Source organism: Portunus trituberculatus, chromosome 41 (genome assembly GCF_017591435.1).
Source record: "Portunus trituberculatus isolate SZX2019 chromosome 41, ASM1759143v1, whole genome shotgun sequence".
NCBI classification, from domain to species: domain Eukaryota; kingdom Metazoa; phylum Arthropoda; class Malacostraca; order Decapoda; family Portunidae; genus Portunus; species Portunus trituberculatus.
This window is the reverse complement of record NC_059295.1, coordinates 41,022,782-41,037,781: the sequence shown is the minus strand read 5'-3', so window position 1 is coordinate 41,037,781 and position 15,000 is coordinate 41,022,782. Positions and strand designations below refer to the sequence as shown.

The following is a 15,000-nucleotide window of genomic DNA, read 5'->3' as shown; positions in this document are numbered from 1 at the left end:
CTCATGTGGCTTTTCGCCTTCCTTGTCTCCTGCCTCCGTGCGCTGCGGCGGGCACGGGGCACGCCATGGTGCTCTCGCGCATCAAACTTGTCCTCGTCGATAGTAACACTCTGCCACACCTCCACCTCGTTGTTGCTGCCTTCCGTCACGAAATACTGAATATTGGTGACGCCGCGCTCCTCCAGACTTCTCTCTGACGAGGTGCTGAGGTGGGGCCGTGCGGCGTCTGGACGGATCTGGTGACGGGGAGAGTCGTGCGAGGCGAACACTGTGCGTTGACTCTCCAGGGAAGTGAAGTCTTCGGCTGAAGATCGCTCGCTAATGATAGAGAGCGGTCCGTGTCCCTGCCGCTGGCTACGAGCCTTCGGGGTTCCTGGGTCTGATTCTGGGGACTGTTCAGTGTCAGTGGGGCTGTCCTCGGACTCAAAGCTTGTGCTTGTCAAAGAACTTTTGTCAATTGATGAGTCTGAGATGGAGTCAACAGATTTGTGCTTTCTTGGAAGGAAGAGGGGTACTTTGGGGCTGGACGTGACAGGATGGCCGCCGCTCAAGGAATCGTCGTCGCCATTTTCGCTACCGCCAGACACCTCATGCATGAGCGCCACCAGCCTGTTGCCGATGTGGTGCATTACCTTGGCCAGCAGAGGAGGAGAGGCGCCCTGAGATCCAGACCCAATGCTTCCTCTATCACTATCTGGCTTGAGGCGAGATATGGAAGACATGAGGCGCTGATACACAAACACTGTGTCTTTGCTGGAGGGCGACGCGTCCTCTGAACTCTCTGAGCGAGTGAGGGAGTGGGCGCTGTCAGTGTCGCTGGGCTCACGACTCTGATCAAACTTTTGAATTATTTGCTGGCAAGAAGCAGATATTTGCTCCTGAAGGTCACTTCTCATCTCGGGATCCGCCTGATCAAGCAAGGCATAAGCGCCTTCCAAGTCACTACTTGTGTAATCTGAAGAGTCGTACGAGTCACTCCAGGTGTCCTCTGAGCTCAGATACTCCACTATCTCCTTTACCTGCTCATCGTTGATGCCTGGCACTGTTTTCATGAGGTTGGTGAGTTTGGCCTCAAACGCCAGCAGCTGAGGCGGCTTGACTCGCTGTCCCTTAGGCGCCTCGCGGTTGTTGCTGATCATAGTCTTGAAGAAGGCACGCATCTTGTTCATCATCATGTTAGTCTCCTCGTCAGAACTCCAGTTGTTAAAGGAATCCTTGCGGCAGATCTTGTTCCTCATTTTGTCGGGACAGAAGGGCGTCAGGTCCACAGAGGAGCCCGTGCTGGATCTGGACACCTTCCCGTCTCCACTGCTCCGCTCCTCCGTCTCAGATTTGTTATTATTGCTGTCATTGTCGAAGCTGTCACCTTTACGTTCCCCGCCTTTGCCGGACGCAACTTGCAAGCTGTCGATCCTTTTTGAAGAGCCCTCACCGTCATCAACGCTGGACTCGGAAGAGGAGCGGCCCTTCTGGTCCCTGGTGTCCTCAGGCTTGTCCTTCAGTAGGTCATCTGAGCTGCCGATGAACCCACTGTCTCTACTTTGGTATTTCCGGTCAGACAGATCACCTTCCTTCTCCATCCTCTCGTCACCTCTCTCTCGCAAGTCTTTATCGAAATCTATTGTCACACGTTTCGTCACCTTCTCCCCATCGTGCATCAGTGACTTCAGTGCCTCGGCATTCTTCAGCTCACACAGCTCCTCTTTCTGCTCCATGTCGTGTTGTTGCTCCACCACTTTGAGCTCGCTTTTATCACTGTCTGATTTTTTGTCAGAGTATTCACCTGAATTTTTCTTCTTTTTTCTTCTCTTTATGGTGTCAAACTGTCCATCTCCCTTGTCAAAGGCTGTCTCCTCAGACTCTGTGGATGCCTCGTCCTCGCCGCTCACCATCGTCCTGTCCACGTCGTCCCCCTCAGAGTGATGGGAGCCGTCGCTGGGCGCTCCGTCGTACCTGTCGCCGCCGCCCACCAGGCACCTGTTAGCCACCCCAGTACGGAAGCCTCTCGGTCGCCTCATAACAACTTTTTTCCGTGGCTGCTCTGGGCTAGGAGAACCCTCAGAGTCACTACCCACAGAACCACTTTCGTCCGTGTGCAGTTCAGAGTCTTCTCCCATGGACCTGATGGAAGGCTGCCGCTCAAACATGAACTCTGTTAGGAAATATTTTTCCAGCCTTGAGGATGCGAGTTCTGCTGGGTCTGTTTCCTCATCGTATTTATCAATGTCCACGCCCTCACTGAATATGGAGCTGGAGGTCTCTGAAAAGGTGTCGCTGTACTCACTTTCCTCGTTGGCGTATTTCTTGGACTCGGCGGGGCCATTGCCCAACCCAAAATAGAAGTATTTCTCCAACTCTGAGGGGTCAGCCTGCAAAGACTCTTCCTCCCTGGGCTTCCTCTCATAGTCACTCTCCTCGCAGCTTTCCTCAATGATGGTATGTAGAGTGAAGTCAATGGCTCTATTGTAGTAACCTCGAAGCTCATCCTCCCTGTCACATGCTTCATCACCAGAAGATTCACTGTAGTTAGATTCACTATTAAGAGATTCACCATCTTCTATTGAATCAAATCGACCTTCAACCTCACGATCCATGTAAATGTCTTCCCCATCAAACTCATCTCCCTCGATAAAACTCTGATTCGTTTCGTCAAAGGAGACGTCCTCATCAAACTCCACCTCGTCAGGGAAGGACACTGCTCTGTCTCCTTCCTCCCACGAGTCACACTCCTGCGGGTGGCTGATGTATTCTTCGCCAATATCGATGCCATGGTGCTCCTCGTAGGCCAGCAAGTCTCCCTCAGAGTGGTCTGGAGTCTGGGCGGGGCTTATTGGACTCGCTGTGTGTGGGGACTCCACTGCCTCTGGCCGGTCAATTTTCCTTCGACGAATCTCAGGTGTCTTGTTGAGCCTGCGCGGGGCGTGAGGGGAGTCTGTGCCCAGTGTGAGGGTGAAGTAGTTTGCGAGACTCGAGGAGGACTCGGTTGGCGAGCGACGGAATTGTTGTTGTCTCTCCCGCGTTGTGAGAATCATGGACTGTAGTTCGCTCACCTGACTCCTCCTGGCAGGTGAGGCGCTGCGCGAGGAGTCTGGACTCGTCACGTGCACTGACATGACGTGACCGCGCCGCACGTCACTTGTCACCTCCAGGATCGTCACATCATTACCATCATTTTTGATGTTACGCTCCGCGTTTTGTCCTTCAGCATCGACATCGAGGTCCTCCCCTGACTCAGCCCCTGACGAGCCTGTCACGACGATGCAGGTGGGCTTGATCTGCACGTCAGAGTCCGTGGAGTCTGACCTGATGTATATTCTCCCCTGCGAGGCCAGTCGGTTGCTGTGGTCGTCCTCATCCCCGACAGACACAATGGATACTAAGTTCCCCTCCTCACTGTTGTCGGAGCACTGTGACTCACTGTCGGCGCCGTGAAGAACTGAGTCAGCTGATGAGGGGCCGTCTGAATCACGCCCCTTATCGTCGTGGTCGTGGCGACGTTGTTGCTGAGCAAATCTGCGTAGCTTAGCATGCAGCTTCCCGCCTTCTACCACAGTGTCAGCGGAGTCACTCGCATCAGCATCAGATCTGTCTATGTCAGAAGAGGAAGAGACACCGTCGGAGGAGGAAGACCGCTTGGCGCGGCGAGAGGGCACCAGGGGCGTGTGGCGAGACACTATCTCGGGAGAACGCACTCGCCGCACTGCAAACCTTGTCACTTCCTGGCCCACGCCCTCCCTCCCCACCACGCTCACGGGGATGCTGACACCGTCGTCCTCGAGTTGGCTATCGTGTCCTTCTGTTACGTTGATCTTAACCACATTGCCAGGGTCGTCCCCTTCCTCCTCACTCTCTCCAGCACTCGCGTGGCCAGACTCACTCGATTCCCCTTCACCACTTAGCGACGCCTTCACTTTGGTATCACTACACTCGAGGATTTCATCCTGGTGCTGTTCGTTCACCTCCCCAGATGGAACAGACTCCGCATTCACTCTAGTAACGATGCTTTCACTATGGGGAGCGACGGGTGACGCGTGCGGGCCCGCGTGCGAGTCATGAGTTACTGCCGTGTGGCCACCGTTGAGAGCAGAACCGCTGTGTTCCACTTGCTCACTTCCGGTGTCGGCACTCGTGGCAGTAGATTCGGAGCTCTTACCAAGCCCCACCGCAGCCGCTGTCTTACTTTCAGCACCAGACTCCGGTCCTTCACTTTCTCCCGCGAATATCTCTTTACTCTCACTTGGGTACTCGGGCACGCTCGAGCCTTGAGGCGGAGCACCCTTTCCCTCTTCCTCCTTTCTCTCCTCCACATCAGCTTCTCCAGGACCATCGGTTTCTCCATCAAGTTCTAAGTGTGTCTTGAGTGGTAGTTTGCCGTTTTTGAGGATAATAGGAGTCTCTCCTGATGGTGAAGCGTCTTGTGCGTTCTCTTTTTTAATGGGAGACTGAGATGTTTCTTTTTCCTTGCTCGGATCCAACTCCTGCTGGGCCGCTTCAGGACTCGACACAGGCTGTTCCTTTCTCTCTTGAGGAGCAGTGTCCTCAGAGCTCAATGTTGCATCAGCTGTTACAGCTGACTCCTGGCAAGTTGACGCTGCTTCAGTTGTAACAACAATCTCCTTGGTTTGCGAAGAATTGGCTGTGGCAAGTAACTCAACAAGCTTTGCTTCATCTTCCTTCACAGGATTCGTATCCTCCGCCCTTGGCGCAGTGTCAGGTTGTGCAGCTGTTTCAGGCGTCACAGCTGGTGCCTCGGGGCTGGCAGTGGCCTCGCTCTTAGCTCCTCCCTCATCACTATTCACTACTTTATTCAGCACCAGATTCTCCTCTTCACCCACACTCCCACCATCACCACACTTATTTTCATCACTACACTCCTGAATTTTCTCACTTAAAACAGGCTCCACTACCTCACGTGAATCACACTTTTCTTGCACCGTTTCACTAGTCCTTCCTGCACACATTTCCTTCCCGTCACCGCCACCCGCTGCCAGCACACCTGAGGCTTCCCCACTTCCTCCCTCACTCGGGTCCGCCTCGCTGGCCTGCACGGAGCTAACACACTCGCTCTCACTCTCCGTTTTTTCATTAGAACATTTGTCAACACCATCAGTCTTATCCACTCTACCCTCCCACTGTATATCCTGGGCCACCTGAAGGACAGGGAAGGCCTCCTCTCCTTGCCTTTCCTGTTCACTTTCCGCTAGAATAACAGCGTCGTTTAATGTGAGATCACAGACTTGTTGATTAATGGCCTCCACAGCCAGTTCGTCCCCCTCACCTTCACCCAGGTCCTCCTCACCGAGACAAACTTCCTTCACCACTTCGAGGCTCACGTCAGGGTTCACAGCCTCCACTGGCTGCTGCTCCTCGCCGGCATCTACAAAGGCCACGGCTTCCCTGGGAGAATCTGTATCAGATTTAGCAAACTCTGAGTCTGATGAAGATGACCTGGTGAGATTGTACTTTTTACTGACGTGCTTATCCTCATCGGTATCACTGTCACCTGACGATGAAGACGAGTCACTGTCCATTTCTGTCGCCTCAAAGATTCCTGGGACAGCCTCGTCTTCTGAGGTGCTCTGCCCGGCCTCACTTCCGCTGTCTCTATCCTCGCACGTAATGTTGTAGCTGCGAGACACATGTACGTCCTCGTCCGTATCTTCGCCCTCACTTGTGCTGCTCGAGTGAGAATGTGACTCCACACCCTTTTCAAAGCGAAGGAGGAAGGACGGGCTGGACGGGGGTGTCTGGGACGCATCCTCCACCTGGATTACTCTCTCATGGGCGTCGATGTCTCCATTTCCTGCAGGATGGAGCTCCTCCTGGCCAAAGGCAACTTGCGGAGGGCGTGCAGCGCTCATGGTTGTGGTGGGGGAGGGCTGGGGCAGTGGTGGCGGCGGGCGTGTGCTGGGCGGTGAGTGCGTGGTGTTGGCTGCTGCTATGCGGGGGGACCAAGACGCCTCCTCCTTCCCCCCTCCTCGGCCGCCATGCTCCCCGCTGCCCTCTGTTTCTAATACACAGATTCCACCATCTTCACGCTCATTTTTCGCCTTCACTTTCCTCCCTACACACTCTGCACGTTCACTACCTTCGTCTTTGTACTCGAAATCACTCGCAGACTCCCCCCCGAGATCACTACTAACACAGGAACTGTTCTCCGCGAGCCTCTCATCCGTCTCCGAGTCGGACGGGTGCGCGACTGAGGTCTCGCGACTGAGCGTGAGGTGCAGGTGGAAGGTAGGGGGGAGCGGCAGCTGGGGGGAGAGCGGCTTTACCCCCTCTCGCTCCCGGCCCCTTCCTCCCCCACCTTCCTCAACACTAACACCGCCGTCACCTCCACCTCTGCCACGGGACGCGGTGTATCCTTGCAGGCTGCGCTGTGTATCCTTCGTTACTGCTGGCGGTGAAGCAGCCTGTGTGGCAGGAGAGCGGCGAGAGGACGCCCGCAGCGGCCTGGTGGGAGGAGGTGGAGGAGGAGGAGTGTGTTCATGGGGCTTGGGGGTGGGCGGTTCCTCTTCACAAGTGGAGGTGACCACAGCTGGGTCTGGATCAGTCTGTATACAAATATCCCGGCTAAACTTGCGCACAGGTGTACCCGTCGCTGCTGGGGTGTTCCTCACACTGGTGTCGCTCCCGCGAGCCTCCCTAGTAGACTTGGCTTTTCGCTGATATGATAAGCGAGATAGGGGAGTGGGAGGAGCGTCGGCAGCGGGGCGCGGGCGGTGTTGCGTGTACGGGTGGCCGCGTCCAGCCCCAGCGGAACCTGGGTTGACACCATAGTAATTTTGTATTTCCGTTAGGACTCTTTTACGATATTCTCGAAGAGCAGGAGAGTCATGAGGGCTATCCTCCTCGCACACCTGGCCGTGGCAAGGCAACTCACTCGCTGGGCGTTCAGCAGCGGTGCGAGTGGAGTTGTTCTGTCTGAACCAACGCCCGCCGGTGACAGCACTGAGAGCAGGTTCTGTAGGGGTGAAGGCGCCCATCAGCGCCGCCTGGAGAGCTTGTGCCTCTGCTTGAACCACCTCTGTCTGGCGCAGCATGGCGTGGATGTCCTTGGTGTCCATGGCACTGAGGGGCACCAGTAGAGCCTGTGGCGGCACCGGCGTGGTAGCCGTGTCGTCTGTCTCCGGACTCTCCGTGCTCACCCCGCTATCGTGGCGGAGGTGGGAAGGGGAGCTGGCGGGGGATGGGACTCGTAGGGACAGTTCAGCTTCGCTGTCTTCTCCTTCAGACCCTCCGCCACTAAGATACTCGCCATCCGTCATGACGCTGGCATCCACACGGGCTGGAGCAGTGGCGCGGGGAGCGGTGCCCCTGGACTTCCTCTGCCTGCCAGCCTGAGACTCAAAGTAATCCCAGTCACTCTCATCAATAAAACCAGAGTTGTCAGAGTCATTGACGGCGCTCGACACACGCCGGGAAGGTGAGCCCGAGGTGTCAGAGTCTATAGAAGAATTGAGTTCAGAGTCCTTGGAGGAGTCTGAGCTGATGAAGACCAGCTTATAGTCATCACCCTCCGGCTGTATTTTTTCGGCGTCGAGAACAATGTCTGAGGCGGTGTCGGAGTGGCGATGTGATGAGGAATTATCAGAGTGTCGGCCAGAAGACCGGTCGTCAAACTCCAACTTGGTGGTGCCGTCACTGGCATCACTGGGCGAACTGGCAGGGCGGCGCTCCTTGGGACGACGCTCCAAGATAACTCTGCGGCCAGGGTGGGAGGAGTCTTTGGAGGGACTAGACGGACGCTTGAGGTGCTCACCGTGCAGCACCTGGTGCTTCTTAGGCATCATGTTTTCTACCGTCATCTGTATCCCCTTTTCCAGTTCTCTAACGTAGCGGGCCACCTGACCGGAGAGGGCGTCTTTGCACAGTAGTGAAGGGCTGTCCTCGTCCACCTTGCCTGAACCCACCTGAAAGGACCGGCTTCTTCTCACCCCCGCCTGGTTGTGGGAGGGCTTCTTCGGCCGACCCGTCGTGGCGTAGCCTTGTGGGACAAAAAAAAACCTAAGGTGACTTAACTGTCTTCGTGGTTGAGAGGCGAGAATGCATGCAGGACTTGGAAGACTTGTGTCAGTGTGTTTCTTCGCGTGCAGGACACAGGATGGCCTGGGTGGCATGATGCGTGGCGGGCGAGGGTCAGGCAGGCTTGGGTTAGTAAGGAGCGTGGTGAGTGTGGATGAGGGTTTGCGTTAGTACGGTGCTTGGCGTACGAAAATGTACAGAAGCTTGAGTTAGTTACATGCTCTTGAATTTACAGGTCTCTCAGCAGCCAGTCACAATAAGTCACATGCACTACTACAGTAAAGTATTATTCTATCCCAGAAAGGCATACAAGCACCAGGGTGATTGCAACGAGGATATGGTGCCGCCAATAAAAGTGTAACAGTAATGTCAAGTTAACGAAGGTGGGAAGCAAACAGGTTAATATAAAATTCATGCATCTAGTAACGTCTTTTGGTTGTGCCCAATGAGTACACCAACATCCCAACCTGAGAGGACTACCGAGGCCCATATTTGGCAGACAAACGAGCCACACGAGGAGGTCGCTCCGGCGAAAAGTTTTATGCTGAGAAAGAGGCAAGACGAGGCTATAAGTATCATGCTAAGCTCCCTGACAGGTCTGCGTGCGATGGACGCCGGTTCTTCAGGCAAATCACTGCGTAACACCAACACTAAGCTACGCTTTGGACACACCACAAAGGGAAGGCAAGACTCAGAACTCATAAGAATGCATCTACAATGGTAACGTATCAATAGGGAGGACGAGTCAAGCGCGACAGACGACATCAGCACACTAACCTAACATCTGACAATCAAAAGCACCTCCTTCCACTATCACTTGTCCCTCGGTGCTAACAAACCAAGTTCTCCGTCCCATCCACCCTCCGTCATCCATTCCACCACCACCATCACCGCCGCCGCTGCCACCGCCACAAAACAGAACACAACACACCCTTGCACACACAGCACTCCTTGTGAGATCACCACAACCATCACCCCACCGCCGCCTGGGGAGTGGGGGTGCTGGTCATGGCCGGGCATAATGTCCGGGAGGCGGGAGGCGCGGCACCGGATTAGTAAACAAGGAAAACAGGTGACGTAATACTGCCCGCACCTGTCTTTGCATTAACATGAACCACAACTGATAACTGAGTGTGACGTGGAGACCTTTACTGAGAGAGAGAGAGAGAGAGAGAGAGAGAGAGAGATCACTATTTATCAGGCGTTCTTTAAGCAGTGTATATGAACAACCACAGTAGTACGTATAGAGCCACAGAGCAACCTTCCTCAAGGCGATCACCACTGCACGCCAGGAGGAGGAGGACGAGGAGGAGGATCACAGGAACAAAAGCACTTTACAAAAATGCTTAATTCTTTGATCATCAGAAAGAGTTGGAAGCTTAGAGTATGTTTTCTTCTGTCCTCTAACACTTACTGAATTTTGAGGAGAGTTGTAATTGTGTTGTATTGCGTTGCGGCAGTGTATGAGTGACTGAAGTGTGTCGCAAGTGTACATAAGTGCCCTAGATGTATTCGGAATGTTACAGGTGTTGCAAGGATCTACTGTACAGACGAGTTTAGAGAGTGTGCCGAGAATTCAGGTGAGACGAACACAAAGAAAGCATCCAGTTCACCCATCCTTCACCTCCTGTTCCTCATCTCCTCCTCCTTATCCTCCTCCAACTCATCCATATCCTCTTACTTTATCCTGTGTCTTCCCATCCTCCTACTCCTATTAAATAATTAAATTTCTCACTTTAGTATAGTGCATCTTCTAAACCACAATCCTCTTAATCTCCTCACTTGTACTCCTTTACATTCCACGTGTCTACCTAACTTGTCAACCCTCACCTTCCTACACCTGTATACTACGAAATACTACGGAGACAAAACTACAACACCATTACAAACAGCGTCCTATCCACACTCTTTCCAAGTCGGCATGAGACACGTCGTTAGTAGGGCGAGATAGAGAGTGAGGAAGGGAGAGCAAGAGAGAGTTACGAGCGCCCTTAGCGGGACTGACCGGCGCCCGAGATGGAATGCCAGAGTGCCAGATGAGTCAAGTTATCATGCGCAGGAGTCAAAGAGAAGAGGAAGGACACCCAGACAGGATGTTATTGGTTATTGGCAAGACGCTTACATAGAGAGAAACGCCGCCTTGGTACTCGAGTCCGTTGAACCTGATGCACTCACTTCCTCTGTAGTTTTCCACATCCTCTTCCTCAACTCAATCTTTTCTCTGTTTATCTGACTGCAAAGGTACGTTACTGATAGCTTCATGTAAACAGACCCTGATGACTTCTTGCAACATCCCTTATTCTGTGTTTGCTTGAAATCGAAAGGACACGCAAACAGTGGAAGTGATGCTGGTTTAAAAGAGTAAGTAGTCTTATTATAGAACGCAGTTTTGATAGGTGTTTGTGACCCGAATGCAGCAATGTCAGCAGGCGATACTAGACTAAAGTAGCAGTTATGGCAGCAGGTGTTAGTTACTATACATAATGCAGCAGTCATGGTGATGGAGGTGATGATGAGGGTAAGTAAGTATGTATGTATGTATGTATTGGAGGGGTGAGGAAAGAGTGCATGATGACAACAATGGACACAATAATTAATAACACAGGACAAAGAATGGCAGTAGGGATAATAAACATAATAATAATAATAATAATAATAATAATAATAATAATAATAATAATAATAATAATAACACCAGTAACCACCCACCTTCATCCCGGGCTGGCTGCAACACAACACACAGAGCGGGAGGTTAAACACACTTGAGAGAGAAATAAAAGAATAATAGAAAGGTACTGTACATTGACCTCTAATAAAGGTAAACACAGAGGTGATAAGGATACACAAATCAGGTGATACTGGTGGTGGTGGACCTGTGTGTGTGTATGTATGTGTGTGTGTGTGTGTGTGTGTGTGTGTGTGTGTGTGTGTGTGTGTGTGTGTGTGTGTGTGTGTGTGTGTGTGTGTGTGTGTGTGTGTGTGTGTGTGTGTAAGCTTAATTGCTGGCAGCTGTCGTGCACATGTGTGAGCGTGCCATAATTACGTACACTGAAAACGCAACGCACGTGTGAAGCTATTTAGAAAGAGAGAGAGAGAGAGAGAGAGAGAGAGAGAGAGAGAGAGAGAGAGAGAGAGAGCAAGCCATACGATTTCATATCATATCCTCGGTTTTCCATGATGCCTTATAAACGACACACACACACACACACACACACACACACACACACACACACACACACACACACACACACACACACACACACACACACACACACACACACACACCGGGTTCGAATCCCGGAGGCGGTGAGGCAAATGGGCAAGCCTCTTAATGTGTGGCCCCTGTTCACCTAGCAGTAAATAGGTACGGGACGTAACTCGAGGGGTTGTGGCCTCGCTTTCCCGGTGTGTGTTGTGTGTTGATGTGATCTCAGTCCTACCCGAAGATCGGTCTATGAGCTCTGAGCTCGCTCCGTAATGGGGAAGACTGGCTGGGTGACCAGCAGACGACCGAGGTGAAATTACACACACACACACACACACAGGAGACACAAACGCCCACGTTCGCGTAACGGTTGCACGATCGCTTAATTTCCTGTGTTTCCCAACCTCACCTGTCTCTCCGCGTCATCCTCCTTCTCCTCTTCCTCCTCCTCCTACTCCTTCTCTTCCATGTCCATCTCCTCATACCTCCATTCCTCCTCCTCCTTCTCCTTCTCCTCCTCCTCCTCCTCCTCCTCCTCCTCCTCCTTCTCTTTCATGTCCATCTCCTCATATTTCCACTCCTACTCCTCCTCCTCCTCCTCCTCCCATTCCTTGACATCCAGCATTTCTTCCCCTTCTTCGTCATCAGCAACACTTCCATACGTGCGCAAAGAGGAGGAGTTATGTTCTCTCTTCTTATTCGTACAGGATTTCCAGCTAGGTTAAAATTCTCTCTCTCTCTCTCTCTCTCTCTCTCTCTCTCTCTCTCTCTCTCTCTCTCTCTCTCATCTTTGTTTTCGCGTGTGTTTGGTCTGTTTTGTTTGTCTGGTAATATTGTTTCTTTATTTATATATAATTTTCTAAGTTCCGTTGCTTCTTTTTTTTCTTTCCCGCATTTATTTCTTTACTTTCTGTTTGTTTCCTTCTTGTCATTTTTTTTCTTATCTCTTTACCTTTGTTTCTTTCCTTCGTCTTCTTCTTCTTTTCATTTCTACGGCTTCCTGCAATAACCTTTCCTGTTTTTTTTTTTATATATATATATATATATATATATATATATATATATATATATATATATATATATATATATATATATATATATGTGTGTGTGTATAGTTATTTTTCATATTTAGTGTTACTGTATCTTCTTCAACACGTTTTTTTCCTCTCTATACACGACACACACACACACACACACACACACACACACACACACACACACACACACACACTGAAGCAAAGCTGTTGACAAAGCGGCTGTCATCTTGGGTTGCCACGGGATGAATGGGAGATAAGAGGTAGAGGCCTCTGGTGGCCCTGCTCTGCCTTCTCCCAGCGGTTCCTCTGTGCATTGCCTTCTGTGTGTAAACCTCTTAACGTGCGGGGAACAGGCCCGTCTCTTTATATTCCTTTGATTCTATCTTTACCCTCTCTCTGAAGGATGGGGAGGAGCGGCAGTGGGGGGAGAGGACGTGATGTGAGTGGACGGTGTTGGGGTGAAGGCGAGAGACAGGGGAAGAGGGGCGGGATGGTGTGGGTGGACAAGTGGGGGCGGCTGGGCATGGAGTGGTGAGAGCGGGTGGGTAGTGGTGGTGGGCCAGGAGAACGTGGTGTGGCGAAGCAATTAAGGTAAGGACGGAGGTGAGCAGGTAATACTCATGAGGGAATACCAGACAGTGATTGCCTCCAGTCTTGCTGCATGGCCGCCGACCGTCCCACGCTGCCGCCAGTGATTTGTAGCTTGGCATAATCTCATCTAACTACACGTGACGCAGCCTAACCTAAACTAACATTCTACAACCCTTCCTATATTAACCTGACAATCTCAGCTACCCAAACCTAACATGGGACAAACTAATCAAACTACACGTTACGTAATCGAACCTAACTTACTTTATTTATTTAGTTGAAGAAAAAGGCTTTTAAGTGTTTTCAAGGTTCTGGTGCCAGATTAACAATATATCAGCATTACTAACAGGAGAAACACTCTTGAGAACCAGGCCAATCATCTCTGTGGCCTTTGAAACTACTCGTGGTGAGAGTATAAAGCGTTACTGAATACTGGCCATATGTAGCATGACCACAACAGTGAATACCAAGCAAAAAGAAAAGAAAACAAGCATTTCTCAGTCTCTTCACCACGTCCAGGCAGCAGTGAAGGCATGAGTGGTGACGTACAGCAAGGAGACGAACCCACGAGCCAATGAGAAGCGCCAAAATCTCCCGATGACGTAATATCCCACAAAAACCAGCCAATGGCCAGCGCCGGCGACCCTGAGTGACATGGACGAGAATTTTCCCTCACGCGCGCTACTCTCCCTCCCTCAGCCTGCCAAGTTCCGCCTCTGTAAAGGTCTGTGTGTGTGTGTTGTGTGTGTGTGTGTGTGTGTTTCACTGTTTGATCTGCTGCAGTCTCTGACGAGACAGCCAGACGTTACCCTACGGAACGAGCTCAGAGCTCATTATTTCCGATCTTCGGATAGGCCTGAGACCAGGCACACACCACACACCGGGACAACAAGGTCACAACTCCTCGATTTACATCCCGTACCTACTCAATGCTAGGTGAACAGGGGCTACACGTGAAAGGAGACACACCCAAATATCTCCACCCGGCCGAGGAATCGAACCCCGGTCCTCTGGCTTGTGAAGTCAGCGCTCTAACCACTGAGCTACCGTGTGTGTGTGTGTGTGTGTGTGTTAAAGAGAGAGAGAGAGAGAGAGAGAGAGAGAGAGAGAGAGAGAGAGAGAGAGAGAGAGAGAGAGAGAGAGAGAGAGAGAGAGAGTGTGTGTGTGTGTGTGTGTGTCGCGACTTGTGTTTTAATATGTCAGGGTAAAGAGAGAGAGAGAGAGAGAGAGAGAGAGAGAGAGAGAGAGAGAGAGAGAGAGAGAGAGAGAGAGAGAGACTAGCTGAACTCCTCTACACTGCCTTGAATACAAACCCCTTAAAAACCATTGCCTATAAGCCCATAATTTTGAAGGCTGACGTCATATTTCCTGAAAAATAAGAAAAAGAAAAGCAAATGCAAACCGAATGACAATTACACGCAAACAAACAGGCTCACACAAATAAAAAAAAATAATAAAAAAATAAATAAATATATATAACCCACAACTTCATCACTTGAAATACAAAACAGAGAAAAAGAAAAGAAAAATCAATACCCTCAAATGACGTCACGAACTTAATATGACCTACGTGACGGCATATTGTAGGTGCGGGAAGGTAGAATAAAAAAATATAAAAACACGAGAATAGGTGTGTGTGTGTGTGTGTGTGTGTGTGTGTGTGTGTGTGTGTGTGTGTTTGTGTGTTAAGGTACGGGTGATGGGCGAACTCACTACCACCACCACCACTACCACTACCACCACCACCACCACTCCTCTAAGCTTTGTCGAGAGCACCAGCAGTACTACATTCGTCCTGACCTTATCTAACACTACCGTCACTTGTTTTTGTCTTGCTTCAGCTGCGGAAACTTGTCGGTGCACTGAGCTGGCGAGGAGGGAGGAAGGGAGGGACGGGGCAGATTGGCAGGGGGGATGAGGAGAGGACGAATTGTGAGGGTAAGTTGTGGTAATGGTAGTAGTAGTAGTAGTAGTAGTAGTAGTAGTAGTAGTAGTAGTAGTAGTAGTAGTAGTAGTACGTAGAAAATGAAGCAGTATGAAAAAAAGAAAAAGGAGAGTAAGAACAAGAAGAAAACAAGGAGAGGAAGAAGGAGGAGGAGGAGGAGGAGGAGGAGGAGGAGGAGGAGGAGGAAGAGGAGGAGG

At 51.2% G+C, this 15,000-nt stretch overlaps 1 protein-coding gene across 1 annotated transcript in view; it reads right to left on the bottom strand.

Moving 5' to 3' along the window:
• The window catches only part of LOC123516442, a 244,157-nt gene that overhangs the window by 97,326 nt on the left and 131,831 nt on the right, over positions 1 to 15,000 (bottom strand). Inside the window, 1 exon segment of the mRNA XM_045275729.1 lies at positions 1 to 7,987. This exon segment is cut by the window's left edge and continues 710 nt beyond it. Coding sequence (XP_045131664.1) covers positions 1 to 7,987 — 7,987 coding nt within the window.